The 20,088-nt window shown below is 41.5% G+C and overlaps 1 protein-coding gene across 1 annotated transcript in view; it reads left to right on the forward strand.

Moving 5' to 3' along the window:
• The window catches only part of ADGRB1 (adhesion G protein-coupled receptor B1), a gene marked incomplete at both ends in the record, with an annotated part of 182,665 nt that overhangs the window by 148,140 nt on the left and 14,437 nt on the right, over nt 1-20,088 (forward strand). The window contains 5 exons of the mRNA XM_082755085.1: nt 2,681-2,779; nt 10,604-10,775; nt 12,623-12,718; nt 15,364-15,418; nt 19,040-19,719. Of these exons, the coding sequence (XP_082611211.1) occupies nt 2,681-2,779; nt 10,604-10,775; nt 12,623-12,718; nt 15,364-15,418; nt 19,040-19,719 (1,102 nt within the window). The remainder of the gene's footprint in view (nt 1-2,680; nt 2,780-10,603; nt 10,776-12,622; nt 12,719-15,363; nt 15,419-19,039; nt 19,720-20,088) is intronic.

Here is a 20,088-nt window from a genome sequence, read left to right on the forward strand (position 1 = left end):
CTCTTGGGGTCAGCTGTACCGACAGGGTTTGAGCCTTGTTGATGGGAGTGCTCCTAAAAGTGAAAGTTTTAATGTTGGACGCAGGAGCCTTTAAACTGAATTTTAAATTTATTCAGCTAGGGTTTATTCCAGAAGCATTTGTGTGCTCATGCAGCCAGGGAAGAAGAATGAGGCTATAGGATATATTCACAAAGGCTAATTTTAGCCTGGTGAGCTTAATCTCTCTAGGCTCCCTCTGTAGCCACTGGAGGGAGGTGGGTGCCCTGTTTCATTCTTCCAACGTACCCCTGAGAGGAGCTTAACTTCTTTTTCTCCCTCCGTTGATTATAGAGAGGGCTTGAGAAAGTTTGCCCCAGTACCTTGCGTGAAACATTCTCTGCGTGTCCTAGCGGGGTGTAAGAGCTGGATCGTCAGTACCTAGAAAGGAAAGCAAGTGGAAAGAGATAATGACTGCATTAAAATAGGAGCAGATTCGTATTGCCCTTCACCTGGGAGCCTTTCATGTTGGAAACAATGCTCCTACTCTTTGGGCTGTCCGTGGTATAAAGCACTTTTCAGTAAAGGGTAGCAAAGTCCAGGCTCTGCTGAACACATCAGATGAGTCTGTGAGCTGCTTGTGGATATTTAGGAAGCAGAAACAGCTAGATTAAATGAATGCATTATTCACTGTGGTTATTTCATTAGCTACCCTTTCATACCTACATGCACCAATATAAACCTGCTACGGAAATTCAATATATTAAGCAACCTCAAGCCCCGAACCAGAACAAATTAGAATATAAATGTACCCACATCTGTGCCTACTGCTTACAATTTTCTGCATAAATGCACCCAACAGCAGTTACAGTTGTGTGTTATAGTGGTCTTTTGGCCAGTTCTTTGTGATTCAGTGTCATTCATGTTTTTTCTGGTATAGTTTTCCATCAAATTCCTCAAATCAATCTACTTTCTTTTTGCTGCCTATCTCTGCCTCTCTCTGTCTCTCTGCTTATCTGTTCTTTGTGGCTTATAGGTATGGGGATGGACCATTATTTTTTTAAGGGTCATGCACTTAATGCGTCTTAAGACCCACTTTATCTTTGGTTCAGCCATTGTCCTCACTGGATTTACAACATCCTTCCTGGAAGATATGAATCTATTGACACAAGAACTAACTTTCTCTGTGTCTCAAGGCTGAAAGTTGCTGTGGGCTACCTTAGTTACTTAGTCATTATTCTGCAAGGGAGTAATGGCTTATGTCACTGGAACTAACTAATTAAAAGACCAATCAATAGCCACTTAAAAGTGAGCTCAACGACCACTAAGACCACTAATAATGCTGTGTTGGTGTTCATGGGAGTGTCCTTTTTGCAGGGAGACTGAAAACAAAGCCATAAAAGTTAGGAAATGATCTGTAACATTTCCTGAGCCCTCTCCCAGACAGGGCAGGGCTGTAAAAACCCAAGTTCTGGTACTTCCAGACACCACCAAAGAGTAGCCAACTTGCTGTCCTTTGGCAGCGATGTTCCTGCCTACTCTGATACTAGGCACTGCATGTAGGTCTGTAGGATGTTTTGCAGAGTCCTGCACATGTTCTGAGCCAGATCTGATGTGGATGGAGGTCATGTACCTGTGCAAAGCACATAAACTAGTAAATTCTGTGAAGAAAATGGGCCAGTGACAAGCTCATGCGGCTTCTGGGCTCCCAAGTGAGAGCTGGCTTGTTGGGTTCACAGATAATCAGCTTCCAAAAATCATGTGGATGTGCCCTACCCTGATCCCTGAAGCACCCTATACTGGCAGCCCACAACAGCCTGTCTTTCTGGTTGATCCCATCCAGCAAAAGAGGGAGCAACCCATGTGAGCAAGACTCAGGGTTCAACCCAAAAAGGTTTTCAGCTCCAAAACAAAACCCAAGAGAAGAAATGTCTTAAAAATTAGTCAGCCTGTCCACCTCCCTTCAGGGCAGGTTGATGGGCTGACAAAACACCCGAGCTCATGCTCAGCCTCAAGGACACGAACAGCAGATGCATGTGCATGTCCTTCATCATGGATTAAGCCACCAAAGAGCATCCCCTGGTATTGGCAGCTGCCATGTGGTGTCCCCACCAAGGTGAAGACCATCACAAAAGGGGCAGTGGAGGAAATGTCCTACCTATCCCTCACATTGCTGTAGGAAATAAGCTAAGCACAGTTCCCACAGCCCTACTTCTTGCCTTCTACTGTACAACCCTGCCACCTTTTTTGTTTTGGAGCAAAAAGGCCAGGAGGGAAACGAGCAATTCCTCAAAAAAAAAAAAAAAAAAAAAAAAAAAAAAAAAAAAAGAAGGAGGTGGAGACTGGGAGAGCAGTACTGGCTTCTCCTCCATGGGTGCCAGATTTAGGCACCCTGAATCTGGCAAAACTTACACCAACACAGTTCCACCCTCTCCAGCAGCACCAACACATCTCTGAATTGTACATTTCCCCATTTCCCGCATCTGGAGTGGTACAGATGAGAGAGTTTTATTCCTGCCTGTCTTTCATTTCTCTTTTCAAACTGGGTATGGTTGGTTGGTTCCCTTTCTTCTTCTTTCCTTTCTTCCTTTCTTTCCTTCTTTCTTTCATTCTTTCTTTTGGCTTCTCTTTCCCTTTCCTTTCTACGTTTGTGTTCATGAGCAAAGTGTTTTGTTTTGTTTCAGTCTTTTGGTTTTAATTGCAGTCAGATGGCAGTGCCCCTTTACGGCATGACGCTCAAATGTTCCAAGTGTGGAGTAGTTTCTTCCGCTGAAGTTTCGGCCACAGCCACCAGTAACGCCATGTTAGTTCCTCTAATTTCAACTTCTTTTCTTTCTTTCTTTCCACTTTCTTCTTTTTTTCTTTTGTTTTTAGTTATTATTATTTCCCTCTCTCATTTACCCCCTCCCTCACCAGCCCATTTGTTTTCTCTCCCATCTTCCTGCCCACCTCCCCACATCCCCACATCCCCACCTCTCCCTGACTTCATTGTGTGGGCCAAGAGTAGTGTAGGGCTCCTGCAGCGTCCTTGGGGCAAGAGCTGAGGGGCTGGTCCTGAAAAGCATTTAACAACATGCCTAGTTTTAAGCATGTGAGCAGCCCATGGAAGACATTTGCCTGAAGTTGGGTTTACGTTTAACGCCCCCGTTCAATTTAGGTCTTGAATTTGCAGACTTAAAGGTGTGGTTCCCATTCATTTTGGTGCTAGGCTGGGGCTTCAAACTCCAGTTTTGTCAAACACTTAAGCATGTGTTTGAGTTTTTTACTCCAATGAGTAAATATACACTGGGTATGATTTAAGTGAATTGGGAAACCACCTCTAAGTGTTTGATTTTTGTCCTCTTTTAAAGGGCTAGAGTTAAGTTTAAAACCTCATAGGGCTGTGGTTCTGATTTGATAGGTGTTGACTGCCTCTTTTGGACCCCTAAAAGCACTTGGAATTAGTTCTCAAAATCTAAAAGCGTTTCATAGCTCTGAGTTACAAAAGTCAAATGCTGTTAAATCTCTTCTTAGATGTAACTGGAGTTAGTCAAAAAAAATTAAATTATGAAAATGTCAGAGCTTTGTTCTGCTGGAGAAATTGTTTCTATTTATATTGTTGGCTTTTCTCCCAAAGGTTAAGGTAGTAGGGAGAGTCATGAGGAAAGATTTGTCCTTCCTCCTTTCCTTTCTGAAATTTTATCTACATCCTTACTAGGTGATGCTATATTTTGATTTTGGTGGCTAAATTAATATATATAAAATGTTTGCTTTTGATGGATAAAGTAGTATCTATTAAATGTGTGAAATGGTCTCAGAGTTAGACATTTTCAATTTGTAAAACTTCTACCTGTAAATAATCTGACCAAAAATAGACAGTTGAGAGCCACCATTTCAAAACGTGGAAACGTAAAACAAAACCACCATTTATAGGAAATTCAGAAGAGGTTAGAAAAGAATGTATATTTCTGGAAAATGACCCACTGTTGTTAGAAAAAGAGAACATGCCATTACCTCTACTAAGAGCTAACAGTTTTTATTAGATGCAAAAAATAAACAAAATCTAATTAGTTTTCACTACTGAACTTGTTTCCCTTTTGCAACAGTGCCGAGCTAAGATGCTGAGATGGCATCGGTCCAGGCACTCGTACCACGAGTCTGGAATTAGCAGGTCACTGCATTTCGCTTTCCTGTCGCTGCAGAGGAATGCTAACTGAGCAAAAACCTTACTATTAATAAAGTAGACTGTTAAATAGGAGAGGCTTTCAGTTCCTTGTAAATTCATTTCAAAAGTAAAGCAATCTCTAATCTTTCTTCCATGTTGTCTGACATTGCTCTGTCATAAGTCATCTCTTCTGATTCATCTTCAAATTAGAAAGAGGAGATATGAAATCCAGATCTGCTTATCCTGCTTTTCTAATTTAAGTGGTTTGATAGAAAGTAGAGAGCCCTTGTAAAAGGATGTATCTTTTGTTTTCCCAGCCGATAGAATACCTTAGACAGTTAATGCCAGTACTAGTTTTGCTGTGTATCCTGAAGTATCCTCTGCTCTTGTCCTTGCAAAAAGAGTGAATTATGCATGAATTAGTACACTCATCCCCTCCACTGACCTTTTTTGTTCCCTTCACTCGGAAGCTGAACTCTTTCTGGTTTTCTTCCTCCAAATTATTGTAAATGAGGTTGTCAGTAAGGCAAAGCCTTGACTGTGCCTCATGTCACTGCCACCATTCTGCTGGCCTTGATCCCGGACTCAGGCCAGCTTTACCATTGACTTTTGGAGTCTTGTAGTGTAAATCAGATGCTGTGAGGATTCCTGGCTCCTCTCTAGTGTTGAATTAGGCATAGCTGCTTGGCAGAGAGCAAGTGCATCAAGGATGTGCCTGTCTGGTTCCTTCTGGGGTTCCTCAGGCTCCCTCCAGTTCTCCTCCCATGGGTGTCAGAGGCTCATCTCTGAGCTAGGATTGTGTGAAAGAATACAACTTCCTGTCAAAAAAGTTTTGAGGAGCTCTTCTTGATAATACCTAAGAGAGAAGGGATCAGGGAAGGGGATGTGTAACTGAGGGAGAACATGGTAAATCACTGATGGGAGAGCAAGTAGTGATCGTGATAGAAGACAAAAATTATGTACTGAAAATTAGGCAGTTTCTTGACTAGGGAGATGATAAAAAGGAAAGCTTTGGATGTCTATGACCTGTTAAGTGTAACCCAGACTTGACAGCTGTGGGTTAGAAAAAAGCCTTCCCTGTTGAATGCTTTGGATGAAATCTGGGTTATATATTGCCATTGGACGGCCTCTGTTCCCACATCTCTTTCCTTGCAATTGTTGCTTGTACAGTAGCCTCAGCCTGTCAAATACTACCTTATAATTCATTTGTCGTTGCTACCTGTGAAAAATTTTGATCTGAGACAGGAATATATCTCAAGGACATGTCATTTCTTGATATTGTTTTGAAAGGGGACAGCCACAGAAAATACTGGGGACTGTTATGGAAGGAAGAAAGAAAGGAGAGAAGGAAGGATAGAGAGGAAAGGAAGGATAGAGAGGGAAGGAAAGAAGGAGGGAGGGAGGGAAGGGAGGAAGGGAGGAAGGAAGGGAGGGAGGAAGGGAGGGAGGAAGGAAGAGAGGAAGGAAGAGAGGAAGGAAGGAAGGAAGGAAGGAAGGAAGGAAGGAAGGAAGGAAGGAAGGAAGGAAGGAAGGAAGGAAGGAAGGAAGGAAGGAAGGGAGGGAGGGAGGGAGGGAGGGAGGGAGGGAGGGAGGGAGGGAGGGAGGAAGGAAGGAAGGAAGGAAGGAAGGAAGGAAGGAAGGAAGGAAGGAAGGAAGGGACTTCTCATATATCACTCATTTTATGTCAACTGAGGCTCTTCTGTCAGAGGGATTAAGGAGTCCCTTGTGTTAAGGGATTTTTCTTGGCTCAGTCATTTCAGAAAGTCTTGGATGTCAGTTTTTTTGCCCAGTATTGTAGTCCAAGCACTAATGTGAATCACCCCTTCTGTGAGTGGCTGATTTTATGACTGTTCACCAGGAACAGTGTTGTTTGCATAGTTCAAGGAATTTGAAATTGGATTCTTAACCTGTGGACAATATTTAGCCCCTGCGGGTGCTTGGGAGGTCAAAAAACTATTTCCCTTACTGAGGGTGAATAATCAAGCAGTCTTCCCATATCTGTTTCATTTCCTGCTTAATTCAGAGGTGTTTGATCTCCTGTTCTCCTGGTCATATCATGCAGACTGCAGCAAGTGAGAGTAGAATCATTTTCTGGAGAAAATAGAAATAATGTCTTGTGTTTCTGTGCTCCCCATGCGTGGGATCAGTATGCACAGTGGCTCTTCTTTGCTAGGTAAAGATTTCCTGTCTTGGCTATATAGACATTGAGTTAAAGGGAGCTGCTCTGAAACTGTCCCTAAAATTGGGGAAATGCTCAAGTTCTTGCTTCTAGAAATAACACAAGTTAGAGAAGGGTTAAAGCACAAGATTTACAGTCAAGTAAAACCTTGTATGGTGATTATCCTGTAACAGAGCAGCTGTGAGGCAGGAATTGTAGGTTTATCAGAGTAGTGGAGCCACCTTGTCTGCACAACATGCAGTGAGACATCCCTTACCTTGTGTGTTGAAGGCCAGAAACCATATTCCTTTTCAGAGCTCTTCTCCAAGAGCTGCTTTCTGAGTTCTAAAGCTATTTCTTCTGCTGCTGTTTCTTAAGCTTATTGTACTGGCAGCCCTGTCAGCCTTGAGTAATGAGAAAAATTGATTGCTTACTTCTTTAGAATGGCCCTTTACATCTTTGTTGGCATGTACTGTGTGTCCCCCTACACTTGCCTTTTGTCAGGGCACAGGCCTCTTAATCTTTTCTCATGTAGATATTTGTTTCCCAAATCCATTTTTGCTCTTTCCATTGCGATTCTCTAAGTTCCATCAGTATAACCTGCCTTTTTTATTATTATTATTATTTATTTTTTTTGCAAAGACAAAGAATCCCAAGGCTGACAGCTAGCTAAAGAACAAAACTACTGCCAGGTTTTGATATTTTTGACCAAAGACCATCATCTGCTTGCTGCCAGGGCTGGGTCTCCTATGAGGTTAAGTCTTTGCCCTGCTAGATAAAGCTGTGGATACTTTTAATGTGTGCCCATGTTGTCACGTGGCATAGTAGTTTTACTTGGATCAGTCCTGCTGAGTAATACTATCACGCCATGGTCATCATGCAATAAGTAAGCATCATGCTCCCATACTACAATGTAATGATCTTCCCTTCATATTAGTTGTTCATGATGAGTGCTGTCATGTATGCAACAAATAAATCAGGATAAATCAATAGGAAAAATGCATTCTTCATCTGCCAGCCAACAGGGTTAGTCTTTTGTCCCAAGCAATACAAATCATGGATTCATTGATCATAGATAATCCATAATGAAGAGCTGTTAAGTCATCACAGTGTTGTTATATAACAAATCATCATTTTATTTCCCATCACATGGCACCGTAACGTGATGTTTCTTAGGTCCTATGAGATTTCCTGGTAGCTTTTAAGAATGCCTCCTACAAAATGGGCACACAGAAAAGTGGCTGAAGTGTGAATTCTTCTATGAATTCAGCTCACGGCAGGTAGAATTAAGGGCAATGTCACAGGAAAACCACTTATCTTTCCCTGAGTTTTCTTTTAAAATTTCGGTCTAGATATGATTTTTTTTTAATGGAACTTTTTTTGAATTTAATATTTCAAAGGCTAAGCAGAGCTCTGAAAGTGAAATTAGAGTAAGTTATAGTCTTATGACCCATTGCCGTCTGCCTCCTGAGAAAAAAAGATTATGCATTAAATGTCAAGCAACATTTCCATAACATTTGTAAGGGATGAATATTGTTGAAAAGGCATCTGCAAGATGAATCACAAAGAAAGCAGAAAGTCAGGCCATACTCTTAGCTGCTGTAAGACATAATTCAGAATAATTCGGATTTACAGCAGCTGAATATTTGGCATAATACTATTTTAATCATCTGAGTTGGAAGTGTGATGTGGACAGTGATGCTCTGAAATTTGTTTATGCTGGAAGCAATAGTGAAGTCCACTAGGACGCCTTGACTCAGAAGAGTTGAACAGTTTGTCCATGTTGAGAAACTCAGGACATGGGGCTAGGGAAGACTGAATCCAACATAAAGAAGCAGGAGCTCTGAAGGTTCCCCCCATAGTTAGGGAATATTGCATTGGTGTTGTGGGTAGCAAATTCAGACTGATGTAGTGCCTGTTTAAAGCAGAGTGTCTGCATAATCCCTTGGAGCAGGTTTTGAAGCCGATAGATTGAAGTGTTACCTGTCACTAGTGAAAATTAGAATTTATCTCTTCAGCAGCATCCTTTGCAAAGCAAAATCCACATCTAATCTTGAATCCAGATCCAAATCATTGTCAATATGATGTTGCAGTTCTTTTCAAGAATGGAAAACCCTATGCAAATTTAGATCTCTGGTTCAAACCAATACTTAGAGGTCAAATCCATTCTCAGATGTGGTTGACAGGTTTCCTATTTGCATTTTGGTAATAATAATGTACATATCTGTATGTATTAAGAGTGTGATGGGTGACCAGGTAGTTCCAGAAAAGCGAGTTCTTTGGTACAGACCTTCTCTATCAGCCTCTATTGACTGTCCTGATTTTGGGCAATCAAACTGCAGACTGCTACTTGATTGACTTCCTTTACCAAGCCATGCATCGGGCATCTTGTGTTTGCTGATCCTTTTGTGGAAGATGCATCTAGAGCGGCACGTTATGGAGCAAACCTCAACTTTCCATTTGGCTTTTCTACACCTTCAATTTTTTTTACTGCACTTACTATTTAGCCAGTTATATTAATGCACCATTGCAAATGATAGCAATGAAAGATTTCACTTACTTCAGTATAATGAGCCAGATATCAGGGAGCTGGGAGAGAAGTGGAATACAAACGTCTGTTTGGCAGTTTGGTTGAGGGTTGTCTTTGGCTGCTGGTTCTTTTCTTAATAGTGCTTTAAAATTATTGCCTTTGTTGGACATTAAAGTTGAGTTTATCCTACATAAAATTACAGCATATCTACATTATATCTGACCCTTACCTTACAAGGAAGCCTCATAATGCTTAGTTTAGTTGAAAAGATTTTATGCCATTTAACGGCTCCCTGAGGGATATCACATTGATTAAAAACACCACCGAGAAACACATCTGAGTCTGAAAAGGTTGTAGAAATATTTGCAATCATAGTATCATTATGATTACAAAAATAACCCATCACTTCAGTATGTGGTCACTGCAGCAGAACTGATGTAACAGTCCTTGAAAAATTCTTTAGGGTGTTACATCCTGATGTTCATACCCGTGTCCAGGCTCCAGCTTTCTTCAGGTAAAACTTTCACTGAGGCCTGAGAGTGGTACCTGTATAACCAGCAAGTAAACATAAAAGTCTTGATCATATATCAGAAAATGGTAAGCAAGTCCCATGCAAGTACTGTAAACCATGTGTCACAATATCTGTCTTGTAATTTATTGTGTTACCTGTTTATGTTTGTTAGTGAATAGCTTGAGGTTTTCTACTCAGAAAATCCTGAAGCTCAACTTGTTGCTCAGTCTGTGCATAGCTCTACTATTATTTGTTAGATAGAAGCTCACAAAGGAAATCTCCTGGTACTCTTGGTGCCAAATACATAGGACAACAGACAGCCTAAAATCTCCATTGCTGCTGAAATTGTTTGGGATGCTTTTAGTGAGAGAGCTGAAGGGCTGAATAGCCCATAGAAACAGAGCTACCTTCTAATTTCTAGAGCCATCAACCATAGAAAAGATGGAGGTTCATGCAACAGTACTAACACTGCAGGAAGTTTTTGGTCCTGTGAATTACTAAGTGGCTTGAATCTTAAAGGAGTCTCTCAAGAATAAAGTTATTTGCAATACTTGCTAAAGATAGAAGCAACTGCAGTTCTTTTCAAAGCATTCAGATGGGCAGATCACACAAGAAAACTGAAATTTTTCTGTTCATAAAGATGATCAGAGTTACATATCAGCTCCTGTGATGCTTATTGTTGTGGAATTATAGGGACCATCAGCTACAGGGTAAGGGAGCAACAGCAAAAGGTCAGTCTTCACATCAGCTCTATGCTTGTCTGCTTTAGTCACTTGAAACCGTGACATGTCCCCACCTGTTGGTGTCTTCCATGTGCTCTGGAAGTCCAAGTGTCTGTAGCCTGAGTACTGACAGCCATTGTGACAAACCAGCCTCTGCTGCAACTGTTCCCCTTCCCTCTGGCAATCCACAGTGAATGTATTCTGTCTCCCCTCCTTGGGAAACGCCACCCTTGTGGTGTAGTGACGTAGAGTGGGAAGGGCGCGAAAGGGGGAGTGAGGTATCTGCATCCTTCCTCCTCACCTCAAGTTTTATGCATGATTGCACCATCGGCTAGTAGTCCCTCCTGTAGAAACTGTGTGTCACCTGTTTTGGTAGCGTGAGTGTTGCAAAGCATCTTCCTGCTTCCTTGTGCCAGGGGCTCAGGAGACGTCTAGCCACAAGTATGCATGTGCTGGAGAAGTCTTCTGAAGCCCCATGGGATCAGGAGGCTGAATTAGCATCCCATGTGGGAGCAGGGGAGGCTGAAGTGGAGCTCAATTCTCTTTTCCTCTCCCTTAACAGGGCATCCCTTTGGAGCTCCTGCGTTGTCCTGCCTCTCCTGGCTCTCACCTGGATGTCTGCAGTTCTGGCAATCACAGATCGGCGGTCGGCGCTCTTCCAGATCCTTTTTGCTGTCTTTGACTCATTGGAGGGCTTTGTCATCGTGATGGTTCATTGTATCCTTAGGAGGGAGGTGAGCAGAATGACTCGTTCTCTTTCATATAACCAACAAAGTTCCTACAGAAAATGTCTGAAAAATGCCCACTCAGCCTGGTAGCTTTTCTAATCCTATGAGCTTTTGCCTTCATGTAGGCAGTGGCCAAGCAAATGACCATGACATTATCAGTCAGAAGATGGGAGGCAAGAAAGAATGAATCAGTGGTTGTTATGCCAAGTGTCCTGTAGAGTAGAATTTGGGGGACACTCTTAGATTCACTTTTTTCTAGCTCAAATGCCAGGTTTTGCTTGCTAAACACCAAAAATCTCTTTAATGTTTTCATAAATGACTTGGATAAAGGAGTGAAAGTTGTTCTGAGTAAGTTTGCAGATGATAATAAACTAGGAGGTGGTGTTGATTCCCTTGAAGGTATAGAGGCCTTGCAAAGAGATTATGACAAATTAGAGCTGGGCAATCACCAACAAGATAAAGTTTAACAAGAGCAAGTTCTGGATTTTGCACCTGGGAAGGGGCAACCCTGGTTATATGTTCAAACTGGGTGATGAGAGGCTGAAGACCAACCCCAAAGAGAGGGATTTGGGGGGTTTGGTTTGTGGCAAGCTGAATCTTATGAATCTTATCTTGATGAATCTTATCTTGATGAATCTTATCTTACATAAAGCTATTAGAGAGTGTCCAAAGGAGGGCTACAAAGATGGTGAAGAGTCTGGAGGGGAAGACGTATGAGGAGCAGCTGAGGTGCCTTGGTTTGTTCAGCCCAGGGCAGAGCAGGCCAAGGGGAGGCCTCATGGCGGCCTGCAGCTCCCTCATGAGGGGAGTGGAGGGGCAGGCGCTGAGCTCTGCTCTCTGGGGACAGCAACAGAACCCAAGGGAACGGCATGGAGCTGGGACAGGGGAGGGTCAGGCTGGGGGTTAGGGAAAGGTTCTGCTCTCAGAGGTGGTTGGGCACTGGGACAGGCTGCCCAGGGATGTGGTCATGGCACTGAGCTGCTGGACTTCAAGGAATGTTTGGACAATGCTCTCAGACATAGGGTCTGATTTTTGGGTGGTCCTGTGTAGAACCAGGACTCAGTGGTCCTTGTGGGTCCCTTTCAACTCAGAATATTCTATGATTCTGTGAAAATTAATATTTCCAGGCTGTTTACACCTCTCCCTCCCCAATATGGATTATTAAGAAAACCAATTTTGCTTATTTGATTTTGAGAGGGGCAACCTGCACCAAGGTTTACGGCATGATTGTATGTTGGCATTAGCACATAGACATTTGAGCTAGAAAGTAATGTTAGCGGTAATCAAGTGAGGAAATTGAGTAAATTCTCTCCAGCCTCCCTGTGGAGATTTAAAATGGTAAATTATATCAAGGAAGAAAAGGAAAAATCTTTTATGTTTCTTTTATTCTTTTCATCCTACTGAGCGGATAGACTATTAATAACAGAGACAGGAAGCCCTTTTTTTCAGTATTCATTTTATCTTCTTACAGCTCCTTTAAATTAAGTAAAACAGATTAATTCCTTATGTCAGGCCAATGAAATCAATGGAATTACAACACTGGCTTGGCTGAGACTCCTTCTTCTAATTGCGTTATGAATATGGGCCTGCATTTAGCTCCCATTGCAGTCACTGGCATTATTTTTTTCCATTGATTTCAGTGAGTTTTGGATCAGATATATAGTACAGCTGGTGGTGGATCATAACCAAAAATTGTAGACCCTAATACAACAATTTATGCAATAGCATCCATCATAAAAAATATTGTGATCTACCAAGTGCTATATTTTCATTTGTTGTTGTTTTTAGCAGAATTTAATACATTTGGTTCTTCTGTCTGTTTCTGACTTGTGCAAATCCATTTGCTCCTGCAGGTCCAGGATGCTGTGAAGTGCCGAGTCGTAGATCGTCAGGAAGAGGGCAATGGAGACTCTGGGGGGTCATTTCAGAATGGACATGCTCAACTAATGGTAGGGAAAACTACCATCTAGTCTGTTACTAAGGGACCTATGGGTGTCTTTTACATGTAACTGATAAACAGAGGGCTCTGTCCATCATATATTTTGCAATCATCACTCCTTTTTCCTTTAAATCTGCGCTTGAACAATCATAGTGTAGGCTCTTTCACACAAGGCTTGTTTCTTTTCATTGTAACATTCAGGGGCTCCAGCTTACTGGGTTTTGCAGACATCCTGGGGAGATCTTTCCTTTCCCAGAAAACACAAAAGGCAAATATATCTCCTAAGTCTCCCAGACCTTTTCATCTTCATCATACTGCCTCATCCTAGCTGGAGCTAGGAAGCAATTTTTTTTAATGCTGATTTAATCACAGTGTGTTGGATCATAGTCATTATTATAAAGATACTGTCTCAAGCACACTTGTTTACATTGCTTCACTGGGAATATAGTTTAAGCACTGTAAACCCTGCTCTTGTTGTGTAAATCCTTTACAAACAATCTAGATAAGACAGTAGGATGAACGATGGGGAATTGTCTTGCATTTGCTCTGGTGTTGTGATGTGTATGACATAGGAGGCATTTAATTTCTGAAACTGAAGTAACAACATCAGGACAATCACTTATAAGATTCAAGCAAGTTCTTAAAACATCTATTTAATATTAGACCTATATCACGACCTCAGGAATTTTTGCCAGTCACTCCTGTGCTAAGCCAGGTAGATTGTGCTTGGGTGCCAGGTCTCATTTCAGTCCAAAGCACAATCTTGAAGTCAAGACATCAAGGCATATGCTATTCTACCACATCTCATATTTAAAAACAGGTGCCTCATTTCTAATTTAAATATGTATTCTTCTAATTTTCACACATTTATTCTGACTATGCTTATTTACGTGTAATTACAAAGGCCCTTGTGTGCCTCATACTTAAGCTCCTTCAATAACAGACAATAATCATATCCAGTCCCAGTCTTCCTTGCAGTAAGTTAACACACTATTTTATTCTCTTTCTGTAAGACATTTGCCGTCAAATTATTTCTGTAACACTTTTCCACATGTCCTTCAAACTCTCAGTATCCTTTCAGATTGTGGACACTATATTTGCTATTCTATTGTTAGTATCCCAAGAGCTATATTCTGAAGTGTCAGATTTTTCTCCCTCTGTATACCTCTGCTTTCATTTATTATCAACCATCTTGCAAAATTCTGTCAGCTACAAGTTTTTAGCTATGAGATTACATTTACTTCTGAACTGTTGATAGACGTGTTGAGAAGCAGAGAGCTTACAATCAGTTTCTTTACATCCAAGCACAAAGAGCTCCCAAATTCAGACATGAATGATGACTCCTTGCTGATATTTTAGAGGGGTACAATGTTATTTTATAGTCACTGAATTGTGCTGTAACCAAAGAAATCAAAGTCTTTGAAGGACAGGATTTTTGTTGTTACCTTTTCCACTAATCTCAAAATCTTCTCGATGTATTAAAAGAAGCTTAGCTGAGCAAACTGTTTTCCACAAAATCTTGTTGACATTTATTAAATATAAACCTATCATTTGTTTATTTATTTATTGATGGAACTAGCAGAGGTTGTTCAATTGCATTTTTTCCTGAAACTCCTATCATCAAAATGTGATTACATTTTTCTTTGTCATCACACTTGCCCATTTTAACATGAACCTGATATTATTTCTCTTCTATTCCTTTCAAATTTATTTGATATTCTAAACAATTTGCTAGTAAATTAGCATAAGTAAGGTTAACATAATTACTCATAATTCCAAAAACTCTTGGTTATCAACCTGCTAATACTAAAGTGTTTATCCCAGGGCAATGGGGATGTTATTTTACACACTCTTCTTAGTATGAAATTGGAATGCATTTCAGCACATTAGTACAATTATTTTAAATGCCTTCTTTCTGAAATGATACTAGAAATAATTAGTGAACTCTTCTACCTTTTGCTATTCTGTGGTCTTCCCAGCACACAAAATTCTTTAAAGTGTTATCTACTATAAGCTTTCAAAAAGGAGTTAATTCATACTGAGAGAAAGAAAGAGTTTCATTTGCCTGTACAGACCACAACCAAAGTTAATCAGCCTTTGTTCCTAGAGGGACCGTTAATTTTATATTTTAAGATATTTCAGAGTTTCAGAAGATATTTAAGAGTTTAAGAAGCAGAGACATGTTTCCATTTCATGTGATTTTGTGATAAATCACAAGAAATTACAGTAAGTATGGAGCACTATCAGCAGCATCTGTAGACCTTTTTAACTGGTGGAGGAGAATCCACTTGGACTAAATGTGGGAGATAAGTCCAAGGCAGATCAGGCCAGAAATCTGTCCCCAGTTTATTTGAAATATGCGTAAACATCTTCCAGGGAGATATATGAATTTGGCAGCTCAGGAATTAGCTTTTGGATGATCAGAAGAATTCAGCTGGGATGCAGTGTTACAGTGCCTGAGGTTCAAGACCCACAGGTGGAAAAAAAGTAGTCTGTTTGACATGTTTCAAAAACTAACTGAAATGTCTCTCCTCCGCTTTTCTGGCAGTGATCATGTCTGGCTCATGAATTAAAACGTTTTTTGCATTTTCCAGATGCCTTTCTTTTCCCCATCACCTCCTTTTGACCACGTCTTCTGTGTTCTCTGTCTTTCAGACCGATTTTGAGAAGGACGTGGATATGGCTTGTAGATCAGGTGAGCACATCACAGGTGAGAATCAACAAGTGACCTGGTTTGGGGATTGAACTAGGCCATTTTTTTTCCCTTTCTACTTTATTTGTGTATGTCGTAGTGGCTTGCATGTGCGTGTGTGGGCTGCCCTTACTCTCAACCCTGGCCAAAAGAAAGCAGCTCCCCTAATTCTCCCCTATGCTTGGCTTAACCTATTCCCCTCCAGCTCTCTTGGTCTTCTAGCTAAGGTCAAACCTTGCTCTGAAGTATTATATCTTACCTATGGTCCCTGTGACACAGTGCAGAGAAGAGAATCAAGGAAGAAGAGATTGGTTGCATCTCTTCCTGCTGTGATCCTTCTTTGCTGTAGTAAGCCCTGTCCAAAGCCAGCCTCAGACAGCTGTGTGCTCAGGAGGTGTCTTTAAGCAGGTCTGGACTTTGGAGAGCCTTCCCAACATACTCCCCGGCCCCATGCACACCTCTGGTGCAGTAGTAAGCTGCCTGTTCGTATGGAGGCGGGTCAGGTCTTTCTTTGCTTCCACTTTTCTCCTGTGTGTTCAGTCACACATGCTCTTTCTGACTTCTTATGCATGGGCCAACTGTCCCTGTCCCATTAAGTCCCTTTTCTCCCATGCCCCTGAGGGTGTCTGCATCTTCTGAAGTCTCCTTTGCTGCCTGTTTGTCTCTGCAGGTTTTGTCTTTTCCTGATCCTGGCATGCCTGACCATTTGGCTGGGATTTATTGTTTGATTTTTTCCCTTTTTGTAGATATTTAGGTTTTCATTTACCTTCCCACACTTTTCCCTTTCCCCAAGCAAGAGAAATGCCAGCTCGCTTGGCACTTGCATATAATTCACATCTTCCAAACCAGGATCTCTCCAAGCCAAGGACAGTAAATACTATGTGTGCAGTTCCCATCATGGGAAAATTTCTCTCTCTTTCTCTGTATTACTCTTTCTCATTCTCTTTCCTTCTCATTCTCTCATTTTCTCCCTCACTCTTTACATCTGTCTACCTGTCCCTTCCATTTATCTTTATCTAATCTATCATTTCTTTATCTGCTTCTAATGTGTTTATCTATCTTGCATCTCTCTCTCTCTCTATCTTGCAATCACTTATTTATCACTGTCCTCAGCTGTCTGTCTTGCTGTACCTGTTGTTTATGTATTTCTATCTCTGTCAACATTTATCTCTGTCGCTGTGTTTCTGTGTAGTGTCTATCACTGTCACTATCATTTATCTATCTAATATCTATCTATATCTTATCTGTCTTCTTCAGTCCTTCTCTCTGCCTCACTCCCTCTCCTTACGCCTATCACAGCCACAGTATATTTATCTCACTTATCCCTGTGATATCTTATTTCATGGTCTCTTTCTGTCCATTTATCTCTTTTCAGGGTCGCTCCATTTTTTTTTCTCTCTGTTTCTCTGTCTCATACTCTATAATTGTATTTCTCGCTGACTCCATCATCTCGTTTGTCTTTCTCCTTCCTTTCTGACACTGAAGACCTCAGTTCAAAAATACCATCTGCAAAAGACATGCACGTGAGACCAGGTCTGACTTGAATGCATGCTCAGCAAACATGCATACTCAACCAGCTACGTAGCCAGCAGCCCACTTTGTGCTGACAGCCAAGGCAGACCCGAGACTTCTGCAATCAGGAGCTGTTCTGTATCTATCACCAAGTTTCTTGCTTCTAAATTGAGTTTTCCAAAGGAAAGGCAGAAGACCCTGGATCAGCAGCTCTTTAACAGCCTAGCCCTCCCGTCCTTAGTTTGCTCCTTTACAACTTATTTTTTGTTTGTTGCTGTCTGCCTGAGGAGATAAACATCCCCTGGTAAAGTGCCATTAGTCTGCACCAAGCTAATTAATAATAGTCACCATTTTGGAGACCTTTCTGTACAGTATATCAGTGGTCTTCCTATGCATTCTGCTTTTTTGAATAATAATAAAAAAATTATCCATTGTTTCCTGGCCATGACTTGTCCTGGAAGCACCAGCTCTCGTGCTATGAAAGTTTGGAGATACACCTGATACTGCTCATAACATGGATCCACTGGTAGGATTTGGTCTCTAGCCCAATGTTGAAGGTTCACTGCTTCATGCTTGGAGATAGGTAAGAGCAAACCTCTCCAAACCTGCTTCATGCAGCTGATGTGAGCAAGGAGAGTCTAAATCACTGAACCTTACTGACACATCCTAGCTAAAGGCCTGATTTCAGTAACACCTTCCTGCACCCTATGGTATGAATACATTATAATTCTCTAATTTGTCCTAGTGTGCCCTCTAGCCATGTCAAGATAACCGTGGCTGCCATAGGTATGCCCTGTGTGTGTAGATTTCGAAGCTTTTTAAAAGTTCCTGTATTCCACTTGGTCTTTTCCTCAACCTGCCTTGCCTGCTCTGTAATTTTTGAGGGCTTCTGTGCTCTTCCAGCACCCACCAGCATAAGCTGGCAGAAAAATGGGTATGACCCCAGTCCCATGGGATTCCTCTGCTGTGTGTCAGGTCACCCCAAAGACCTTTGTCTCTGCTCCACAAGAAAAAAAAATTGTAAAAGGTCCTTTTTTTTTTTTTTTCTTTTTCCTTTTTTTTTTTATGAGATGAGAGAAAGGGGAACACAAATTTTTATCTCCTTTCCTGTGCTGAAACGCTGGGTAAGTATCCTTCAGTGCCACGCCACTTTGTCCCTGCCCCATAGTCAGTGTTTTCTATCCCCTGCAGACATCAAGGCTGATGCCATAATCTTCTTAAGGTCTTTGCTGCAGCCTCAAATCAACCAAGCAATAGGTCCTTGTGCCCATAATGAAGCAATTGTTTTGTTGTAGACTGTGTGGTGTGGGAATGAGTGTCTGTGTGTCCTGTATATAGCTCCTAATCGGCATGTTCACCTTATCCTCAGATTAAAGCATTCCCCTCCTCTTTAGGAATATTCATGGAACTCCGTTTTGTCCCCTATGCAAATTGAGAAATACTAAATGATTATCTCTCACTAAGGCTTGGCATGATTATTGGAACATAAGCTTTATGGAGAGCTTGTCAGAAATTGATAAGAAAATATGATGTGTTTTAAAATACCAAATCCTGAAACCATCCGTTGGAAAAGATCAACCTGAAGTAGTTTAGCAAATTTTTAAAATAATAATATATATTAAGAAAAGAAAAAAAAAAAAAGCTGTAGATAATGTTGCATTTCAACTATTTTCTGATTCACAGCCTTTTTTTTTTTCATGAAATCAAGCTTCTACATGAAACAATCTGCTCAGCCATAGGCTAGTAACATGTTATGTGTATGCTACATGTGTTAAATAGCTATATACATGTATTTGCTTTTTGAGATAGTGTTATCAGCATGATTATATGTGTTGGTGTACTTTGGAGTTTTGGCCATGACTGGGTTGGGAAATTCTCAGCACAGAGAATTCTCTTAAAATGAGGGATCTTTTTTCCTCCCTAGTTTTAGTTTTACCTTCAGCATCCTGGACTAAAAGAAAAAACAACAACAGCAACAAAGAACAGTATTAAATTTTTTGGCCTTTGTAGTCTGTTTCTGAGAGGTCCAAGGGAACATGCTAGCATGGTGTGACTGTGGTTGGTGTATTGATGTGTTAAAAAAAAAGGCTAAGGTGAGGTGCTAAGGATATTTGTCTGTCTCCCTAGTGCTGAATAAAGACATCACCGCCTGCAGGACCTCAACCATCACTGGAACGCTGAAGCGCCCATCACTACAGGATGAGGAGAAATTGAAACTCAATCACCAGAAGGGGTCCTCAAACTTTAACAGTCTTCCAGCCAACGTCTCCAAGATGCATCTGCAGGGCTCCCCGCACTACCTGGGGGCCATCAACCTGAACGAGTTCAGCAATCACAGTCTCACCCTGAAGAAGGACAAGAACCAGCCGCCCAAATCTATCTACATCTGTGATGGGGACATCTTCAAGAAGTTGGACTCAGAACTCTCCCGGGCCCAAGAACAAACGCTGGACACCAGCTATGTCATTCTGCCTACCAACACGTCTACCTTACGGGCCAAACCACCCAAGGACGAGAGCAAATACAGCATCAATATTGACCAGATGCCCCAGACAAGGCTGATCCACCTCAGTATGGCTACTGACCCAGGTTTTGTCGTCAAGAGTCCTCCACGGGAGCCTGTGACCATGACTTGCAGTGAGGTGCAGGGTTCCTCCATGATACAACAGCAGCAGCAGCTGCCCCCACAGAATATCTCCAACGAGTCACAGATTCCCAACAGCCTGTGTGACACAGGAGACTCAGGGAACTCAGGTGTGGTGTCCAAGAGTGAGACCGTCTCCACCCTCTCCATGAGCTCCTTGGAGGTGAGCATATCAATCCCTGTGTTGTTCCCAGCCAATGGTGATGCCATGTCCTTAATGTTGGCCACATCAGATGTTTCAAGAGAGGAGTCCCAGGGCAAATGCAGTCCCCTTTTTAGTTCCAGTATTACATTACTCTGAGGGAACCCCAGAAGGTGATATCATTTTGTAATTTAATTTTTAAAATCCCTCATTGCTTACAAAGCCACTGTCTTTTGCCCTACAGGCAATGCAAAGTCAAATCAAAACTTTGGCTTGTCAAAAACGGTTAAGTTTAATGCAAGGCACATGGCTTGCATTACCTTTTCTCCTTCTATCCTCTTCCTCTGCTTCCCATTTTAGTGGCTGCAGTCATGATACAGTTTGAGAAAA

Source organism: Aythya marila (genome assembly GCF_965140915.1).
Source record: "Aythya marila genome assembly, chromosome: 2".
Classification (NCBI taxonomy): Eukaryota; Metazoa; Chordata; class Aves; order Anseriformes; family Anatidae; genus Aythya; species Aythya marila.